This window comes from Anopheles maculipalpis, chromosome 3RL (assembly GCF_943734695.1).
Source record: "Anopheles maculipalpis chromosome 3RL, idAnoMacuDA_375_x, whole genome shotgun sequence".
Taxonomy (NCBI): domain Eukaryota; kingdom Metazoa; phylum Arthropoda; class Insecta; order Diptera; family Culicidae; genus Anopheles; species Anopheles maculipalpis.
This window is the reverse complement of record NC_064872.1, coordinates 7,964,280-7,986,754: the sequence shown is the minus strand read 5'-3', so window position 1 is coordinate 7,986,754 and position 22,475 is coordinate 7,964,280. Positions and strand designations below refer to the sequence as shown.

The window sequence follows — 22,475 nt, the reverse complement described above, 5'->3', positions numbered from 1 at the left end:
GCTCGTGTTTTGCAGCACCAAGTTCAGTCACTCATCAAGAACGGCGGTGTTCGACCAGGTTCGGAATATGTGTCACCGAAACCAACCACCAACCGAATGCATCACCGTAATGATGCGCCGTTCTTCCGTAAACTTTCGCAACGTACACTCGCTTGCAGGGTTCAGGAACACGAACAACACTTTACGCACATGGTTGCCGAGCAGGCAGCCAGAAGGACAGAACTTTCTCGTGCGTGCATCTTATAACTGTCTGAAAACGTCATTTTCACGTCGAACCGCGGGAAATGAAATGTCCTTGGTAAAGCCACACATCGAGGCAGGGGAAATAATTAGAGTCGCGTTCGCTTTGGATATGGTGCAGTTTGAAATTGAACGGAAGAGTTTGTTGCAAGGAGCTTTCCTTCGTCGGTGTACCGTTGAGTGATGGTATTTGTGTAAAGGGATAAGCTCGCACTAATCGTACTCACATTTGGATGAAGCGTCTCGTTGATCAGATGAACGATTGCCGGTTATGGTAGGAATTATCACACATTATGTTTGCAATACCTAGTGGCAGTTAGTGCGCTAAGCTATGTTTGAGCTTTGTGTAAATTGAACGCGTAAATCTAATCAACGATGAGTTTAATTAACGTGTGCGTTTGTCACGTTTTCGATTGGGCAAACGTTTGTTAGCTGGAATGGAATGTATTTGTTTGATTTCGATGCCTTATTATTACGTCAGTTTTTACTGTCCTCGGATCCTTATATTTGTGTTTCATTTTTAAAATTCTGTTTGTTTGTGTATATATTAAATGATGTTTTATTTTTTCATGTTTTTTTTTTATAAATTCGATCGTATCGCTTCACCATCCTTTCTTATGAAGCTGTTTTTTGGCTTTTATCGGTGCCTTAACTGATTTTAATTAATTTTTTTCATGTCGTTTTTAGCCTTTCTTAATTATTTATTTCGATCTTTCACAAATTCAGCGCTTTTTTGTGTTGTTTTATTATTCAATAAAATTTGCTCTTGTTTTCGATGTTTTTTCTTCACTTATAAATACATTTTTTATTCACATTTTGAAAATTACGGTCTTCAGTATTATTTGCGTAACCATTACAAACATTGCTTTACCTTGCAGGTATAGAGCATTTCTTCTGTGCTAACAAATTCATTTTCCTTAACCATTATTTGCCTACAACCTGCTAGACCATTTTTTATGTTCATCTTAAGCTGCACTTAACCTTCCACTATTCCACTCCCTCTCTCGCACTATTCCAACAAAAAGCCCTAGACTACCAAGTCTCACGAGTATTTGACGAAAAAGAATTGGACAACAAAAAAAAAACCTGCATAAAGATAGCATCACAGCTGAAGTGCACATCAAACAATGTGCAATTTGCATGGTAATTGCAAGGAAACGTACGACTTCCAAAAGGATGTGCTCCTTGTGACTGCACTTTGTGACGAAATCTTTCCCAAAGAGAGGAGTCGTCTTCGCCGTTGTCGAATTCGTACCTGAATGAGAAACGAATCGATTTCTTTTTCCAGTTTTAAAACACATTGCCGAGAGGTTTTCGACATTGAAATTGGAATAGAATATTCGAATGAATATTTTCTAGGAAAGAATAAAACACTCTCAGCCGCAAACCGTTCAAATGTTCAAACGGTCGAAGTGAACGTTTTCCCGGAGCTGCACGCGTTGAAATAGTTTATTTGACATGTGTTATATAAGAGCAAGCATTTCCGCTTGAACCGTGCCAAGGTGCCGGGCACGTCTAATGCACTGCTTTTCGTGGAGTTTCTGATCGCTTTTGTGGTTCTGTCGTTAATCTAATGCAATGTTTGAATGGTTGATTGTATAAAGGCCTTGTCAAACGATCAATTTGGTTGAGTGGAGTATTTTGTTGGCACGATAAGGTGCGACAAACGAGAAGCTGATATTTAGGGAGAAAGGTATGGTTTCCAAATTTATAAAATAATAATAAAAATTACGATGCGAGTAAAAATAGGGTTTAAACACAGTACTCACCTCGAGATTCTCCCTCGTAAATGAAAGATCCAAAGACCAATACAACTCCACCAACACCTCCACCAAAGACCAATACAAACAAAGGATCGATTTCTGGATCGAATAATGAAACAAATTGATTATCGAACACTACCCTCAAACCGTCTCGAACGTGTTCTATTGTTTCACTCAAACCCTTAACGTCGATAAAGAGCCACCAGCCCGAGTAGATAAAGTCACTCGAAGTGCGATAGCTAGATGTATCCGATTGGATGATGTCTTCATTCTTACCACATTCAATATTCGAGCCACGTCGAATGTTACTCGGAATGTTCGTTGTACGGTGTTTGGTGTTGGTGTAGCTGTTAGTGGGCAACCAGAAAAGAATCTTTGAGGATTCTTTAGCAGGATAGTGGGGGCACTGTTTGGTAGAGAATTAATTTTCATTGGTGATTGGTTTGCGGAGCGTTCGATGCCATTTGAATCGAACGATAGATAAGCATTCTTGTTGAGAGAAAACTGGAGGATGTTTATAATATTATTTTTGTTGGAAAAACAAAACAACTTAGAAAGGGAAAGCATTGAGAATCGAAAGTGAAAGTAGAAAACACCAATCAAATACTAACATAACAGTAACCTTGCCCACTTTACCTCTTACCAATCAGATCGTTTCACCGTAAGGGTTTGACTTGGTTACCTTTAATTTCAATCATTTGCAGTACTTTTGCCAAACCGAATTGCCACGAACGGTTCCAAGGGCAGTAAATAAATCACACCTGTCGGCGGGGAACCAGTACGTTCGATTACAGCACAACGGAACCCTTTTCACCTGATTGTTCCGTGATTTTGTTCGTTTCGATTCCATTGTTTTGTGAGGTTCGGTTCGGCTATGGAAGGGTTCCTTTGTTGTAGTGTGCCAAAAAGGGGAGAAAGGCATTCCTCAACCATCATGGAGCCCCCCCCTCCCACACGGGGTGCGCGAGTTTATTTGCTCTCGATCGGTCCGGTCGGGAACGATTGGGACAAATGTTTGCTTTTGACACACGGCATCACGACACTCGCTCCGGGACAGATTGGCAGTATGTTTGTTAATAAACGATTTCGAGTTTCGATTTCAACGGTGGCTGGACTGTTGGGAGGCTTTGGTTTTTCATTAACCAGAAGAAGACGTCGTTTTGACATAATAAATGGAATAGAGAAGGAATTTTCATACAAATGTTGGAGAGAATTCCAATTAGCTTTTATTGTGAAAAATACTGAAAAAATACATTTGAAAATAAATAAATTGCATTCTTTCGCTGTGCGTTATCATCAAGAGTGAACGATTTTCGATTGGTACTGATTGGCTTCGTTTGCTCCTGTTCGGCCAATCGGGGGTTTCCGTCGTCTCTCCTCTCCTCTCCGAAGAGCCACCTGACGTTTGGTTTGTATCTTATAAATAAATTTCCCTCCGGTGAACCGCACCTGACGTAAAAAGGCAAACCCCGGGTAAAGGATTTACGACTCTGGCCGGTGTAGCTTTGTAGCTTTCGCGATTTTATTCTGTCGTTTTTGGGTGCCCTTCCACAGCTTGCAAGCTGTCACCGGTGGGATTTTAGAAGTAATCCACCATCCAAAAGGTATAAACATATTTTCCGTTGCGTTCTACTTTGTGGTGTGGAATCTTATTTTTCTGTTCCCTTTTTTTCCCCTGGACGGAACGACGACCAAAAGGCTATCGAAGTGTGCCCGCCAATGTGTAACTGTCGGTATGTTGGACAAATTTTATCGAGAAACGATGCAATTTTCACCGTATAGAAAGGTATTTGTGATCCTCTCTCGCCTTTTTTTAGTGGCCACATTTGAACGGATAAAAATGTGTGTACGGAAGCAAGCGTAAAATAAATATTTGTCTCGGATCGTTTATTTTCGTGTGCACAAACGTTTGCTCAACAAAACCCATCCCTCTACAATGCTTGTTTCATAATTCTTTTGTGATATCATTGAAGTGGAGGTGGTCTCTGTATAACCCTTTTAATTTTGTTGAATGCCTTACCATTTGTCAGGGTATTGTCAAAATATTTGCTGCTCAATGGCAGATCTATTTTCACACTTTTTCCCCACAAAGAAAAGGAATGTTTCGTGAGCAATGCCAAAGAGGTTTACCTTTTGCTTTCACACCAGTTACAATCCTATTATGTTGCTGTTTTCCTGTAGGTGCTTTTCCCCACCTGTTGCCTAAGCTCTCGTTTAGTATGGAAACGATTTCAGGAAGAAAAACCTTACACCACTTTGCTTTAAAGCTGGCACAGCAATACAACGGCTTGATTTCAACATAAATCAACAGTATCAAACGTGGTATGGCAAAAAAAAGAAAAAATGCGATTCCTCTCATGGGTGTTATTTCCCTTCCGGTGGTGAATATTCATATGGATTTTCAGCAGCTTAACAACAGACAATTGCACCAATGTTTGTCAGTTTATGCTTAACGGCTTTGATAGGGCTGATGGATTTTAGCTCAAAGCTTGTACTGAATGCCGTCGAAAAAGATTTACTGGAAACAGTTGCCGAATGAGGATTGTATTGGATTTTAGCTGCAAATTGGTTGGGTGAAGCCAGCATTACTTATGCATGCTTTTAAGAGCAAGAGGAAGTAGCAGGTTTCTTTTGATATGATAAAGATCCAATTACTATATGATAGGAATTTAATTATTTTTAATTATGGCCTTTTTTAAACTTTTTTACCGATACTTATATACTGCAGCTAAAAAATTTAATACTAGAATTGCATACTGTCAGGCGTCAATCTTCGACACTTATAAGATTGAATGAGCCGATTATGATAAAAGTTAAGAATGAATAGTTACCAAATATTTTGAGCCTTTTTTTAGCTCCTATTAGATAAAAATCAGAAAAAAGGTTTGCAGTAAAATAATAAAACCCTAAACTTCCTCTAGTTGTTATGTTCTCAAGAATAGGACGAATGAAAGCGATGCGAATTTTCGGCACAAAACTTTTCCAACACCATTAACCAGAATGGGCAATCAATTCACAGGAAATACTGTGCCGCTTGTGCAGTGTGCTTGAAACATCATCCAAATCATGCCGTTAAACAGGCATAATTCTGCGAGGCGGAAAAGCGTGGCAAAACACCGACCATTGGGAGGATGGGCCGGGCAAACATTACTAGCAAAACATTACTATTCTATTTTCCACCGACCTCACTGGAACACTCTAATTCAATTTGCTAACCATCGGTGCGCGTGCTGAGTATCATAATTTCGTGAAGTAGTAGCCCTTCGGAAAAAGTGTTCGGTTGATTATGAATATTGCTACCATTTTGCTAATTAGCGTCCGGTGCAGGGGTCAGGGACGTCCGTTACGCTGCCGGGCACAAGTTTGGCGTCAAATCAGCGTAAAATTGTGTTAAAAAAAGGTCGGGGGAAAATTAAATTTGCTTTCGGCTGATGATGACGCTTGCCAGGCTGAGATTGGGTAGTGGGAAAGGTAGTGTTTTTATTTGTGGACGAAAAAAAGTTAGATAAACACAAATTGTATACATTACAGGAAAGAAAAATAGCATGCTGGCTGCATGGTTGATTTTAGCATTCATTTATCTGTTTTGTTTGAAATAGTGGTTAGGCGGAAATAAAAACTTTTCAATCAATAACAGCATCTCAAGCAGGGAAAGCTCATTGCGAATGAATTGAGCACAATTATGGTAAAGCTTTTTCTAGTACGCAACGCAAACTCGTTACAACTTGTAAATGAGCTTTTTATTTTCTGTCGTTTTTCTGGGTACTGATCCTTCTCATCTGTGTTGGGCCTGCAAAAGAAAAATGCGTGTAAAATACATTTTTGGATGTAAATTTTTACTCGGAATTCAGGCTGCTGAATTCCATTCCAAAGCATTAAATTTATATGTCAAATAATTTCGGTTAAATATTCTTTTCCGTTTTATTTCCTCAAGCTAAATTGAAATCGATGCTAAAAGAATGAGAACGAGTGAAGAAATCTTATAAATATTTAAATTTTCCAATTGTCTCTCCAATTGGAGTTTTTATTCCAGATATGCATTAGCTCGTCAAAGTTTTAACTAATGCAAATCTTGCTTTCTCCCAGGCACTTACTCACACGCATCCATTTAAACCACTAATCGAAAACTGATTTCAGCTTACAAATAGCCAATCGTCAACACCGTCCAAAACCCACGAAACCACAGCCGAGAGCGTGTAAATTTGTTGGTAAATGGTTTTGGTCGCAATGGGTTCCCGTTTGGTTAGAATCACATTTGTCAGTAACAATTAAGCCGATTCGGTTTGGCACAAGGACAATGGTGGATGGGTGGATGTTCCTGTTTTTCCAGCCACCGGTTGATTGTGAATCAATTGCCCCCGGGTGGCTTCCGTTTTTTCGCAGTGAAGTGGACGCTCCCTATCCCACTTGTTCATACGCTACCGAAATCGGTGCTGGTGTTGTGTTTGCAGTTTTAGTACAACATCCAACTTCCATCTCACTCTCCCTATGGACTGGTGGATGTGTATTTACTGGACGGAAATAAATTCCACCGCTTACAATGGAACGGTCGTTGGATTAAAATGTTATCATACCGGTACGGGCCCGCTGTCTAGTGGGTGAAACAACAACATAAATGCATTTTGATGCACACCGTTTGTGCGGTACACCAATTGGTCCGATAGTTCGGCACCAAATTGCCCTGCAGCTCAACCGTGAAGCGGGTACTTTGTGGCGTTTTAAAAGGCGTTAATAACTTGGGTGGATTTTCTTTTTTTTTTTTGCTGTTGACTCGAACGCAAATAAACGATATCGTTGCGTGTGAACCATTTAGCACGGGTTGAGAGTTTGTGCAACCATGCCTGTGATACGTTTTGTAATATCATTTCCGCATGGATTTTTCCTCACATTCTTTTCTTTCTTTGTTTATTTTGAACACAAAAATCATGACACGCAAAATTTATCTTTTACTAAAGACCGGAAAATTAGTTGCATCAGTCAGCATTTTGGAAAAAGCTAAAGCACAAAGGATGAAAAACAAAACCGAGAGCCAGGTGAAAGTTGTTTTCGTAGTGCAGGATGTGATGCACGCTCTAATTAGTGGGTTAATGATGGTACTGATCCCACAGCAAAAAAAAAAACACCTCTTGATGATGATGAAGCATCCCTTGTTTGGTGTGTTTTTCAACTTTTATAAACCTCTTTCACAAAACAAATGTGCAACAAATCCACCATGTTGCTGCATGTAGTTTGGGAGGTTTACGCTCTCTCCCTATCTCTCTGCCTCTTTTTAGCCAATGTGAGCGAAAGGAAATAAATAAACTTCACTGCGCGTTGGAAAGCTGGAGGCAGATTGTGAAATATCCGGAAAAAAAGCATAAAGAACCATTTGTTAGTCCGCGCTGAGGCTAGTTTGCAATGGATAAGGTAGTGCAAGTATAAGGCAAAAACCCTGTCTTACACTGCAATAAACTAAAATATCCGACGGCTATAGGGGTTCGTGCTGGTTGCAATAATGTTGTAAAGCGAAACGGATATCTCAAGCACTGGTGTGTGTAATTATCTGCCACGAAAACATCCCGAAAGAAAGCTCCAAAACCGTTGCACTTTTACGTATCATACTGTAAGCAGGGTTGCGGTAAAATGATTGATAAGGAATTAAAAGGACTGTATTAATTTGTGCTTCAAGCTACTGAACAAGAAAATGATAACAAAAATATTAAGGTTTGTTAAAAACTCCTTTTACAGCTTCAAAAAATCATTTTATACCAAAAAAATCTAATTTTTAAATCTGGCGCCAATGAGTATGCAATTTGCATCACACCATTCGCGTGCTTTCGAGGCTAACTGAAACGTTTCTGAATTGAAATGCAAATAATAATAACACGGATTGTTTACTAACAGACAGGACTTCTGTATCATAAAACACACACCGTCTATTTAATGCAACTGTCTGCGCATTACCGAACGGAATAGCATCGTTTGAATTAGATCACAACACACCATTAGTTTGAGTACGGTGTGTACACGTACCCGTCCCCTTCTACTAAAGCCGTTACAACAATCATTAACAAATCATCATCATTAGTAGCGATTGTTACGGTGGTCGTGTCGCTGTCGCAACAAAGCAGTTTAATATTCCAGATCCATTACCCGCGTGTGCGTGCGTGAACCCTACGACAAACCTAACCTTTGTGGGTCTGTTTTCGATTTCCCAAGCAACGAAACTGTACCAGCTCGTCTCAATTACATCCGGCACGAAGATGCTGGCTATTTCGTACGTTCTTCCGCCCTTTGACCATCACTTTCTTCTCCTTCGTACCAGCATCTGTGTGTTTTAGAGCGTGTAAACGTGACACATAGCATCCTACAGACAGTAGGCAAAACATTCTCACGAATGCAAGAAAAGCCGAACCCTTCTCGATCCCAGCAGTGAATGCCCGGGAGTACGAGATTTAATCAGAGCTGGGAAAATTGCACACGCAAGCAGGAAGCGGCGTGATGGCGACAACATTGAAAACGCCTGAAAGTAGGCTTCCCGGTGTGCACGAGCGACGACTAAAGCTTGGCTCCAACCAGCTCATCTCTTGCGTTCTTAGCGTAAATGTACCGAGCAATCCATTTTCTGCTGGCAAATGGCAATGGAGACAAATAAAAGCGAATGATCACCATGTCCAGCTGGACAGTCTGTGCTAGGATTCCACCAGCGGGCTTTAAGGGAACAGCAGGGAATCTCACTCACTACGATGAGCTCCAGGATTTATCACGATACTGTCATCGGGGCGCTTCGTGATGGCTTTGATGATGGTGATGCTGAGCATTACGATTGTTGATGGGAATGACCTGTGATGGTAAAACCCCGGAACGTATGCACATTGTTGATGTGTTTCCTTTCTTTTTTTCATCCACACCCTTTGGTTGAAGGTATCGGTGTGAATATGTCGACCATCGTCTTTTGGTAGTCGTACAGGTGGATCGTACCGAAACAACCCTTCCCAGGAAGAGGTTCCACTTCTGAAACACACCCTGCAAGAACCCTTTAAGAAGCTTGTGATTCTGACGGTTAATTCCTTCGTGTCTTCTCAAGTCTTAAAGAACGTACCACTCTGTTCTATTTCATAAAAGGAAAACCATCTGCTCGTGTGTTTGTTTAGTAACACTGTATGATAAGCATGATTAGGTAAAGCATACTCATGTTCCAACTTTGTCCCAAGAAAGGTCTCGAATGTGAGAGCCTCCAATAGCAGCTGTATCATATGTTGCAGACACTCAACAAGTGTGCTTTCAGAAAATCGGTATCGTCAGCATCAGAAGTGTTCGTAGAAATTGTTTATTGATAGTTTTCCCTTCCAATGGAGCACAGTCTAATGGGCCAGAGATAGAGTAGAGAGAGCTATCGTCAAAGAGGGCAAACGAGTGCTTCAAATGTTTGTCGTCCTCTTCGTCTTTCTTTTGTGAAATGGTACAAAAGAAAAGAAAACTTTGACTGTTTGCTATTTTGTACGATAATGACGTTTACAAACTGGTTAGCTGTAGACATTCTTTGGCTTTCTGTTTGCTACGATGATCGTTGTGGGAAGCTCGTTTGATGGGAAAAGTACAATCCCTCAATCAAAATGCAATTGAATTGAAAGATGAACGTTAAAATCGTATCCTTTTGATCTTTTATATCTGAGAAATAAAATTGGAGATCAATAGATATATATTAAAACAAGATTAAAAGTATATCAAAAGAGATCAAATTTTTCCATGGTTGAACTAACAAAGCGTAAAAAATTGAAATATACAGGACGTCCTTCTTTGATTCATTACGAAAAAGACATACATAAAACCGTACGATACTTTGAATCGTAATGAATTCGTTAAGCAAAAGCACGTATTCTTATTCAGTTCAAATTTTATGCCACAAACGCTTAACACCGTCACTCAATAGAGTTCACATTCAATTTGTCAAAATCTTACTCCAACCACATTTCCACCACGTGAGCAACCAATGGCGAATCAGCGAAATGAAAGAAATGACCCAAATTCGCGTGCTAAAAAACTTGCCAAAAGCGTAGGAAAAACTTTGAACAAATTATCTTCCACATTCAAACCGTTAGCTTTCGCCGTCTTTGCCTGCGCAAGAAAATAACCTCGAACGCTGGTCTGTTTACTAGAAGGCGAAGACGAAATTATGCCAGATTTCTTTTCTTTGGAGGGGAAGGCAAAGAAGAAAAAAAAAGCAATGTACCGAGCGACTGGTTGTGGTTTTTGTGTGCACGTTAAAGCCAAGAACCATTTAATCCGGTTCCTAACAGTAGCGTAAGGCGCATAGGATAGTGAAAAACGAAGAAGCTAAATGGAACAGATTTATCCAATCTGTTTCGCAGATAGCGACCAAAGTCAGCTGCTGCGGAGCACTAAATTGTTCAAGATAACCAGCAAAATTACGAGGCACTTGCTTCCTGTAGCAAGTTTTTTTTTGTTTTTGTTGCTTCTTCTTAGTTCGATTTACATTGTCTTATCGTTTGTTCATTTCATTTTATTTACTGGTAAAATTCGTTTCCCAACAGAGCTGTACACAGGGCAAAGGTTGCTAGCCCGATCTTGGTTTAACTTTTTTTTTTCAGGGTTCTTTCACATCCACGTCCCGGACGTGCTGTCGATTTGTCTCGTGCTAACTGCAAGTCGTGCTGTCCAATCATTCTTTGCAGATTAAAATCACCCGCACACGATAGCCGCTGGCAGCAGGTGCAGAAGGAGGTGGAAGCAACAGGTTCCTACCATCTGACGGAAACCGAGCTGATCTACGGCGCCAAGCTGGCCTGGCGCAATTCGTCACGTTGCATCGGCCGTATACAGTGGTCCAAGCTTCAGGTAAGTTTCACCGGCGAGACGAGTCGATAAAATTAACGTTTAAATGCAGCGAAAACTTGTCGTGCGGGAGATAAACAGTACAGAAAAAAGGCAATCGTTTGTTAGCTTTTTTTGGGCTAGAAGACAAGCACAACAGAGTGGCCAACTAAACGGCAAAGCATAAAACAGAATGCTTGAAACCGAATCCAAGCGTACACACGGGAAACGCTTGGCTGGGGGTGATAGTTAAAGTGATTAATTATTTAAATTGAGAGTCATAGTCCTTATGTAATTAGCGTACTCCCATACACACCCAACCATACTCAACTGCTGGAAGAGAATGGAGCCGGGTTCTTCTTCGAAGAACCATGTTCCTATCCTACACCAGAAACCTCATTGAAAAGCTACAAAATGAAGCAGAAACAAGATAGAAGGAAATGAGCTCGAAAAAAGGAAGAGAACGGAGAGAGAAAAAAAAAAGGATCGGAACACCAAGCAAACAGCACGCGCCGGCAACGATGAAAGCATGTGCTAGCAACCTCATCCAACCGTGCAGTGAAGAAGGCCAACAACAAGGGTGTAAATTAAATGATGAAGGAGGAAAAATTAAATTATTTTCATTATCGCCTGCCTCTGAGCACAGTGGGACTATGGAGTGTGTAGAGCACACGTCTTTTCATAGAAGGCAATAAGCAGTGAAAGCGAGAGAGAGAGAAGCTGAAGCGTAATTGGGTTCTTGAGGTGACGGACCGGGCTAGTAGTGTGGAATGGTGAAAAATGCAAAGCAATCTAAACGTTTTGCTGTGGGAAGGATAGCCTTCGACCGGGGTTGCGGGTTGTACGGGCGATTGTGGTTGTTTCTCTGGGGTGTTGTGGGTCTTGCACGCTTTACCATTTCCGGCTTTGGCTTGTGAAACCCAGCTTGGCTAGAAGTGGCTACATTTGCGTACGTACAATTAATCATACTGCTGTGAGTGCAGAGCAGGAGAAAGAATTCATGCAGCTTCGTTAATCTTAAATGATCTTTATAGTGAATGAAACTTACATTGATGTTTATTAGTGATTTGAGATTTTGAAGAATTCTTTAGAAGCATTGAACAAACATTGCTTAACGTTGACTTCAATCAGAATCAGGCATTTTGAGCTGTGAAGTATGCAGGTTGTAGGCGCCAGGTTCTTTGAAATTTAATAAACTACTGGGCGTCTCCATTTGATTTCGATGCAAGTATTCTTAACTCTACCATTAGTTTGCATCAAGGCGCTAAGTTATTTTATATAAAAAATTAGATAAATGTGTTTCTGATTTTATTCTGAGTTTTTAATTTAGTCATCTGAGAGTTTTTTCATCAAAATCTCCTTCTCTGCCCCTTTATTCTTCTTTCACATTGAAATATGTACATCTCTTACCATTATTAGCATTTAGATGCTTATTTACAGGTGCAGCAAAATGCTAAGCTGAAATAATAACCAACGATTGATGCTGGTCAGTGTGGTCGGATACCATCTCTTAACGCTCATCTTTCTCGGTAAACCGTATCATAAAGAATGCTTAATCAAAAATCCTATAGTGCTGAACAGACGTACACTGTACGTGTCGGTTTCATAATTATTATTTTCCCAAAGCTACTCGAAGCTCTACTTCTCACCATACCTCAACAGTCCCGACAGACGACGAGTGGTCAAAGTTATGGAACTTAATTTTGTCCTTTACTGCAATTTCATGCATCCCTTCGTCTTTTATAAACCTTCTGTTTTTGTGCCTCTCAAAGAAACCGAGCTACACTCACACTGAAAATGACATGCCAAGGCGGGTGTGGTCAGGTATTTTTCTGTGTCTCATTTCAAGTCTCCACACACCTTCTCTTTCTTTCTTCGAACATGCAGAAAAGAAGAAAGAAATAAATGGAAATGGGGAGAAAAAGAAATAAATGGAACACCTTCGTTTGAAGATGGGTAGGAGTAAGCTTTTTCCTACCACCGAAATGGCTCACTTTACGAACGTCGGTATCTACCGTCTCCGAAGAAGGAGAAAAGCCGGGTGTAATTTACATTCTCATAAGATAAACAGCTGGAAAATCGTAGCTGGAAGCGACATAACCACGAACTCACGTAAAGGTACTGTGGGTAGAGGGTGAAGTTTGGCGAAACCAGCTGACCACCTGTAAATGTGAGAGAACGTGTTTGGTATTGGCCAATCACCAGTCCACAAGACATAACAGTTGGAAGGTTTCTACGGCTGGGAGGGGGAAAAAGGCTGCTCGTATTTCTTGATCCTATGTTTTGCCTGCGGTGTCGAAGCTAGGCTAGGATATCCTTTTGCGAAGTAAATCCTACGGAAAAGGGACGGAATCTGTACCAACGGTAAAGGATTATCCTAGCAAATATGCGCCCGTCATCTCGTCAACCACTGCTGGTTGGGTTCGGGAGGGGTTTAAAGTTTTCTGGCATAGAAAAATTAGGGAAAGAATACGCTTAAAGTTAGCGATTGAGCTTCTTAGTAAAATTTAAAGTCAAATATTTGTGAATAGTTGAATAATATGCATCAATTTTTAAAGTATAAAAAATTAAGCACCCTAAGAAACAAGCAGCAGAACAAGAGTTTTGGTCTGTTAAGACTATGTTTTGTTGGGTTATTTAATCTATGTGCTTTAGTCATTAAAAATAATCCCTTTGAATTGATTACAAGCTTTAAAGCCGGTAAAATGTAGAAAAGATGGCTTAATTGCCGCAGTAAAATATGCTCTAGAATCTACAACGATAATCTTTTAATCGGTTGTATGCTAACAGCCACAAAGCGTGCTTCAAACTACCACGTACTAGCACAACGGACCTGCAACCTTTAACATTTTGTTGATTTTTAACGCTTCTCCAGCTTCTCGCTGCTGTTAATGCGCTACTGATTGGCTCATTTTGCATCACAGTTACCAGAAGATAGCATTCCGCCCCTCATTTACAAACCGGATGTTGCTTATCAATCGATGCTACAACACCGCAATGCACTTTCGATATGCAATGAACGTGTTTCCGTTTTCCTTACCACCGCATCTCGTACCCTAATGTAACCGGATGCCACTACATTACGATGCATCCGAATCCAGGCACAAACCCCGGGTATCGGTTGGCACGCGAATGCAATCGACTGCATAATCCGATGATCCGATCACACTGATGATAAGGGAACACCGATCACAGGTTCTCGATAATACACCGGTGTGTCGGAGAGCACACGTTGAAAGTGTGTACTTGCTTCCTTCGGTTTTTTCGTATCCTCACTAGTTCCCGACCACATTGCAGCTGTGACTCATGCTATTCACTATTTTCCCTTTTTCTACCCAACACGTACAGGTTTTCGATTGCCGATACGTAACGACCACCAGCGGTATGTTTGAAGCGATCTGCAATCACATCAAATATGCCACCAATAAAGGAAACCTCAGGTATGTTCACTGTACGCCTTTATCGTTTGTATATACCGACGTTAATCTTGTGTCAGGGGAAGCTTGTGAATAAAACGTGTGGTTGTGTGTGTGTGTTTTTGGTTTTATTGCTCACGTCCTCACTTTAGCAGGATAGTATCAGTAGTACTAGCTTCACTGTGTACTGTGAAGCTCAGAATTCTTCCCTCAGGAGGACGAGTACACTTCTATTGACACCTCGCGTACTTGAGTGCGTTTTTTTTTTTGTAATTTTAATATAAAATGGTAAACTCGTTTACGACCTAACCGGGTGAGTAAGTGTGATATTGGTAATTTTGTCAGTCAAAGGTAGCATACTTTGCTAGCTTTACGATGGTGGTCATATTAAAAAATGAAATTCTAGGGAATAGAGTATTTATTTACGGGTTTGAGTATTTATACGGATTCACATATTTGAATGGATAAAAAACATTGACAAGTTCATAGAAAAATACTAGTCTGAAGCTATGAACATTGTTTTTAGTTAGTTTGAGCAAAAAATCAAATGTGGTAAAATATAGACAAAATATTACTGTGATAGAACGTCTATATGTATGCAAATTCAATAGTTAGTGACCGAGTGTGTTTTGTGCTAATCGTGAAAAACAATTTGTTCATAAAAACAATTCATTGTGCTGTTCAAGCTAATAAAATGTTCATGCTAATCGCTGGGAAATTATGTTACAAAAATTACGTTAAACAAATCTTATAAAGAACTCCCGGGAATATAAAAATTTGTAATGGTGTAGCAATTATATTTTTGTATCATTTATATTGATTTTTCTATTTATAAAAATCAGCTGTTAAAAGTATTTAATTCCAACTCAAAACAATGAACCAAAATTCGGCTCACATTGATAAAAGCAGACCAGACAAACCAATCTGATAGAAATAAATCCAACCATTGACAATTTGCTCCTCACACGCATACACACCTTTACCCGAATTCAATAGACAGGAACAGAAAAGAATGATTTTCACAAGATAATCGAACGGATTCAATTTTTTCGCAAATACCCACGTAAGCCTGCCCGCTTTCAAGAGGCCACAATAAAGTCGTCTGATCCGTTTCATCGCTCCTTCTCACGCCCACCCCTCCCGATATCTTCACAGATCGGCCATCACCATTTTTCCACAGCGAACGGACGGCAAGCACGACTACCGCATCTGGAACAATCAGATTATCTCGTACGCCGGCTATAAGAATGCAGACGGTAAAATTATCGGTGATCCGGCCAATGTCGAGTTTACTGATGTATGAAATCGAACCCATAGCGCTCACCCTGCTGCACGTGACGGTGGCTCACTCTTTCTCATCTCTTTCTTGGCCTCTTTTTGGTTTTGTTTCTTGCTCTCTTCCCTGTACTTTCTTCCGTTTGATCTCAGTTTTGCCTTAAGCTCGGCTGGAAGAGCAAGCGGACCGAGTGGGACATCCTACCGCTGGTCGTGTCAGCAAACGGTCACGATCCGGACTACTTTGACTACCCGCCCGAGCTGATCCTGGAGGTGCCGCTTAGTCATCCACAGTTTAAGTGGTTTGCCGAGCTCAACCTGCGATGGTACGCGGTGCCGATGGTATCATCGATGCTGTTCGATTGTGGTGGCATCCAGTTTACGGCGACGGCATTCAGCGGTTGGTACATGTCGACGGAGATCGGTTGTCGCAATCTGTGCGATGCTAATCGTCGAAACCTCCTGGAGGTAGGCAATCCGCGTAACACGCACACTTTTAGCGCTTTGCACAAAACACACGATAAACTTCTTTTTGTTTTACGCCTCTCAGCCAATCGCTATCAAGATGGGACTGGACACACGAAATCCAACCTCCCTGTGGAAGGATAAAGCGCTGGTGGAGATTAATATTGCCGTGCTGCACTCGTTCCAGAGCCGCAATATTACCATCGTCGATCATCACACGGCCAGCGAAAGCTTCATGAAACACTTTGAGAACGAAACCAAGCTGAGGTACTTGGTTCAATCGTGATGATGGAAGTCCTCTCATACCCATTCGTATGCTTTCTCGTCCATAGGAATGGTTGTCCGGCCGATTGGATATGGATAGTGCCGCCAATGTCAGCCTCGGTAACGCCGGTGTTTCATCAGGAAATGGCCGTCTACTATCTGCGACCATCGTTCGAGTATCAGGTGAGTAGAATCGGTGGCGGTGAATTGAACATTGACCATAAATTGTATCGGTTTTATTACAAGTCATAAATTAACGCTTGGTTTCCATACACGACCGATTGAGATATAAGAGGGTTTAGTCTTTTGTTGAGTAGAAAGTTGAGTACACAAAAATTGTTTTTCTGAAACAATCTTTTTTGCGGGTTCTAAAAGGTTTAAAGTTTTTTTTCCTTACTTAAAGTTTCTTCAAGTCCCCAGGGCATTCAGGGATTTGATTATTTAAACACGTTCCTAACATTTTTCCCATTCCCATTTTTCCCATCCCATTGGGAGATGACATAGAAATAATAGGTAACGAATCAATGCGAGAAAACTTTTTCTACAATCGCTAGTAACATGATCCCTGGGTTGTAACCATTTTAATTCTATTTCTGGATACAGATCGATAGCAAGAAAAAAAACAGCAAAGTGGGACTCAAATTCCTTTTTCAAGCAGAACATGATTTCATGCTTATCTATATTTTGGTTAAGTTAAATTTTGCCCCAAAGGGATTTTTATTATCTACAACGGACACTTTTCTAAGCCTGACCATTTTGAAATGATGACTAAAAAATTCGCTGTTTTCAAAACTTTAAATTGCACAGGAATCGGCTATGAAAACGCACATCTGGAAGAAGGGACGAGATTCGGCGAAGAACAAGAAACCTCGCCGAAAGTTCAACTTCAAGCAAATAGCTAGGTAAGGATCACATTTTTCTATCTCTACAAATATTAAATACAGACCCAACATAATGTCTCTCTTATCGAATGAAGATAATTTTCAATTCATTATGATCTAATATCCATTTGCTTCGCTTCGTCTCAAATGGTTTGTAACGAACCATTTCCTAACACGTATTAAAGATAATTGAAAAGAAGAAAGGATACGAAACAAAACAGGATATGAATCATCAAACCACGCAAAATGATCATTTTTCCGTCCAGCAGATATAATCCTATATAATCCAGGCAGCCACTAGCAAATGGATACAATAAAAATGGAGTCATCAATTGAGCGCCACGATGAACGATACATGAACACGCTTTACTTGAAGGTTTTCGGTGGTTTTTTTTCCTCTACAATGAGTTTTCTTCAAGGAATAGTGAAAATACCCAAGAGAAGAAAAAGGGCCCACGAAACAATCAACCTTTTGTTGGAAAATGTTTTTCCTTTTTGGTATTTTCGTTTCGATTTTCTCTTTCGAGTTGCTTTTTTTTAAAGTAAAACAGTGAAGTTTTTGTGTTGCACACAAAAAGGAAAGGTCTTTAACAAGATGTTATTGGAATTGTGGGTCACTTTTTGAGTGGTTTCACTAAACGGTAGCTAATTACTGTTGGAATTGACACATGTTTTATCACTGTGCGTGAAGAGTTTTTCTTTTTTAAATTCAACTTCAATTTTTGGAGTAACGAGGGACTTTTCCAAATTATGAAGGTTCTACTGATCTTTATTTATTTATTTATAATTAATTATGACGGTCCAGTGCCGTATTGTTCACACCGCTTGTGTTGAACAAATCCGATATTCATATTTAAAAGGCATTTCCTCCTTATTCCTTGCCTTATCCTGGGCATACTCGGTTTTACTGATCTTTATTTAAAATAAATTTGTTGAAAGTAAGCTAAAGAATGTCCTGATGAACATTCTCTCCGTAAGCTGTGAAATATTAATTTTTGTGATAGCCACGAATTACAGCTCATTCATTGAAGTGAGATCGGAACTTATTCTACTAAACGAATGATTAATAAAACTAAAATTGCTTCCCCATTATTGAATCTTCTGCTTCGTATTGCAACCTATCCGCCTCGATAGTGATCGTTGAGCCGAGGAAACAAAATCACCACCCGCAATTAGATCCGATTGAATGGAAACACCCAACGAACTAAAGGAAGTAGTTCAACTGCGTAGACAGAGTTAATTTGCTCCCAGCAGTTCATTTCTTGCTCGAAACGCACCCGAACCCGCACACACAGTTCAACATCAAACGAACCGTGGATTGTGTCGCCGAAAAATGGTCTGCCAACCCATTGACCACGCGATTCACAGTACGCAAAATCGACAGGAAGACATTCTGCTTTGCAAAAGCAAGCTTGAAATCAAAGTGCAACGAGACGGGAAAATCGGAAAAAGTCATAAATTTAATAGTCCAATCATCGTACCACAGAATCAGAATCGATCGCTGGTTTGGCTTCATTTTTTGTGCCCGTTTCCATCTGGCACGGTACATCAATCTCGTTCGGGGAAGCTGCCATCGACAGACTCGGCAGTTTTGGCAGTAAGGAAAATTATTCTTTCCTGGCGCATCAGCCACATCATCGTGCCGGTTTTGGTTTAATTCAACTTGTTTTCGTTCCCGGGCTTCACACCCAGCCACACGCACAGTCAATGGACGGGTAGAAAGAAGGCATGAAATTCAAATTTTGGGGAAATCATATTCCAGAGAGAAGCGAAGGGTTCCACCACATATGGATCGCATGTGTGAACATCAAAGTTCATGCATTTTTCATCGATATTTGATTATTGCGGTACGAATGCGCTGTTGAGCTTGTGATGTTAAGTGAAATCAACAGTTTGTTGATAGCGTTTTATGGAGATTGCGTTTCTTTTGCTTAAATATTAATTTATTACTTTATTCCAAGTGTTGCAAAAAAGCTCAATGACTAGTATTAACAACCTACATCGTGTTGAATAATTCCCAATCAATCCTTGCAACTAGTTTCTAACTTTTCCTTTCTAGTGCGCCTTTCCATCGGATCCAAACGGCACCGACCAACTATTCCAAATTTGCCAATAAATATTTGCAAACTCTTCCCGCTAATGGAAATGCGTTGAGTGTAACTGCACTTTTGGCCCCATCCAAACAGTCCTCTTTTACATCGACTCCCAGCTTGGTTCAATAAATTTTCAATCTAAAACGTTCATGAGCAACGGTTTTGTCAGCTGCAGCTTTTCGCTGCTGCTCCTACTGCTCTCGGTGTACGCCGCACAACAACATAAAATACCAAAACACACCGAGCGAGCAGAAAACTAGCGTGAAAGGTGAGCAGGCATTAGCTAACGATTGGTTTTAGGTTCGCCAGCTGTAATAGCAAGCTGCGAATCTGTATCGGACCATCCTGTTGCGGCAGCAGGTGAACGCTTTCTAGTTTCCTTTTCTAGCTGAGCTGATCGTGAAAGTTTTTTTGTGATATTTGAGTGAAATTTTCGGGCGTGAGGCTACGGTGGATGGTGTTTTGCTCGCCAACGGAAAGCAATAGGTTTTACAGGAACAATCGTTTGATTTTGGCACATTATTTTTCTCGCGCTGTTGAGTTTTCTCTGAAATAGGGGTTTGAAAAATTGGATGGAAAGGAACGTTTTGATTGAACTTGATTTGGCGCATTGTTGGGAGCTATCGTTGAGGTTTCGTAAACGAATATAGAACATTATTATACAAGTGAAATTTTAGCTCTAGTGCTTTGAAAATATAGTACATTGTGTGAAAAAAGACAAGTAAAAAAAAGAAATAAAATAAAATAAATCAAACAATTGAATAAACGATGCAAGTGTTGAAAATTGAGCAAAGTATTGAATAATTCAATAATTATATAATTCAACTCATTCTTAAGTAAGAGAAAAAAGGACGACAAAAATCTACAAGACTAATAGTATAACTTGTCAAACACCAATCTATAAAATTAGACACACGAAACTACATAAAAATAATAGAAATAATTTTAAAAATGCCCTATGAGTTTTGTCATGGATTTTTTTTTTGTAAACTATAATGCATTCAAAAATGTAACATTAATCAAACCTCATGAATTTTGAAATTTTTACTAGTTAATTGATTTTAAGAATAATTTTTCGATACGTGTGGTTCACGGCTGCATACAATGCGATTAAAAAGATTTACCTACAAGGACGTGTTTTCCCACTGCCAACGTATTAACGGAAGCAACGACGTGCACAAACTCCCGGCTCATTTTCCGGCTACGATCACTTAATACTTGCACCTAATGGACAGTTTAATAACCGCCATAAAAATAACATCCACGGTACATCACTACCAAACGCCATTTTAAAGCTTCATCTCCGTCCAATGCCGCCCAATACAGCACCACCACATACAACCACCTGTTTTACGCTGCGTTCCACGTTCCGTGTTATCATTAGTTGACGTTGAACCCGCGGAAAAAAAACAAGTGTAAAAGCAAACTAATCTACCCTGGTCATGAATGAATGGAAATCACTCTACATTAGAACGCGAACCTTCCAAACTTGTGAACTCGACAAACGCAGACATGAGTAACGAAAAAAACCAAGTGGAAATCAAAGGACATTTTGTAAAGCGAAAAAAAAAACAACACCATGTTGAACAGGAAGTACTTCATGCTCCTATGGCCATGTTACTGCCATCATCATCAAATTGCTAACATAACAGCCAATTTGCACCATTCACCGTTCGTTTCGCATTCTGCAGCGAACGAGATCTCGGGCCAAACTTGCTGACCTTCTTTCCTTCTCCCATTGGGAGGTTTGGCAGGCGACAGTTTGAAGTCTGACATTGAAATAGAACCAGGGACGGACGACAGCCGGTTCTCGCAGTGCGTCGGTTCCCGGCTGGGGACGTCGTTTCCTTTATAGAAGAGAGCGGGAAAATCGTTCACTTTTCTGGACACGATTGAATGGAGTTGGCAATTTTTTGGGGAGATACATTTATTTTTTTCTTCCTCTTTCCGCCGTTTTTCTTATCCCACTTCATCTTCAAAGTTCTTTTCGACTTTTTTTCTTCTTGTTTTTGTTTGCGCTCCATCCAGTTGAGACGGAATGGCTTTTATACGCTCGTAAGGAAAAACGGTCAAAAGTGAAACCAATAAAAATGTCATAATAATCAAATTCAATGACCATTTCGGGTGACGGCGGGGACAAACATTGCTTGATGGAAAATAGTGGGAAAAGAAGGTTAACAAAATGGCGCGCGCTTGTGAAGTAGGGAATGTGAGCTAGGACAAATTGGTAACGTTAACGTGCATCGTTTAACGAAAATTATTCTTTGAATAGCCAAACTACATTGAAGAGGATTTTTCTCAGGGATTCAAATGTTTAAAACCCGTCTTAAAATTGAAGCATCAGATGCAGTCTATTTGACATTAATCCACACTTAGGAAAATTTTAAAACGGTTTTTACGACCCTCTCTAATATCATCCAAATCGCGTTTAGTGTTCTAAAAAGTGTCCTCTATCTTCGCAGGATATCTGTCTCCAAATAATCTGCGAATCAAATGCTCTCAACGAAAGTCTAAACGTTTGAAGCATAAATAAATGCTGTCTAACTCCGACGTTCTAGCACATATCTTCAACACAATCCCATCCTTGTGCCGTTATGCATGGCATTTCTGTTGGTAAAAATCGTCTGTTTTCTTTTCTAAATCTCTAAAGAAAAACAACTGAAGCAGTGGAAAAAGAATTACGTTCAACACACTTTCTCTGGTGCAGATTCGTTTTACACACTTTGATGATGGATGGCTGTGGAGCAAAACAAAACAAAAAACGAAGGCAAACTTTTCCAACAATCGCATATGGCATCTGCTGCACTAAACTGCACATCCGTGTTCGTGGAAAGAAATAGGGAAAAAAGTATGGTGACAAGACCATCCGAGACGTGCCTGCAGAACAGTCGACGTGTCCGTGCTGGAGATGTACTGCCTTTAACTGCATTGGTTTTACTTTACCCGTTCTTCGTACTAGCTTCCTATGCGCTGTCGTTCTAGCTTTTTTTGCCCCTTAACTTCTGATTTTCCACGAACCAGAACCTCTCTACCAGAGAACGATCACAGAGTGTAAACCTTCTCGTTTTTCCATTTCTTTCCAGAGCTGTCAAATTTACATCGAAACTGTTCGGACGCGCTCTGTCCCGTCGAATCAAGGCGACGGTACTGTACGCGACGGAAACTGGCCGGTCGGAACAGTACGCTCGTCAGCTGGTGGAACTGCTTGGCCACGCGTTCAACGCACAGGTAAGTCCGTTTGATTGCCGTACGTCTATCCACTTG

At 40.3% G+C, this 22,475-nt stretch overlaps 1 protein-coding gene across 2 annotated transcripts in view; it reads left to right on the top strand.

Moving 5' to 3' along the window:
• The window catches only part of LOC126563852 (nitric oxide synthase), a 53,278-nt gene that overhangs the window by 18,350 nt on the left and 12,453 nt on the right, over positions 1–22,475 (top strand). For both annotated transcript variants that reach the window (XM_050220629.1, XM_050220628.1), the window contains exons 3-10: positions 10,679–10,841; positions 14,166–14,257; positions 15,389–15,530; positions 15,662–15,976; positions 16,059–16,240; positions 16,306–16,420; positions 17,045–17,139; positions 22,295–22,439. In XM_050220629.1, coding sequence (XP_050076586.1) covers positions 10,679–10,841; positions 14,166–14,257; positions 15,389–15,530; positions 15,662–15,976; positions 16,059–16,240; positions 16,306–16,420; positions 17,045–17,139; positions 22,295–22,439 — 1,249 coding nt within the window. The remainder of the gene's footprint in view (positions 1–10,678; positions 10,842–14,165; positions 14,258–15,388; positions 15,531–15,661; positions 15,977–16,058; positions 16,241–16,305; positions 16,421–17,044; positions 17,140–22,294; positions 22,440–22,475) is intronic.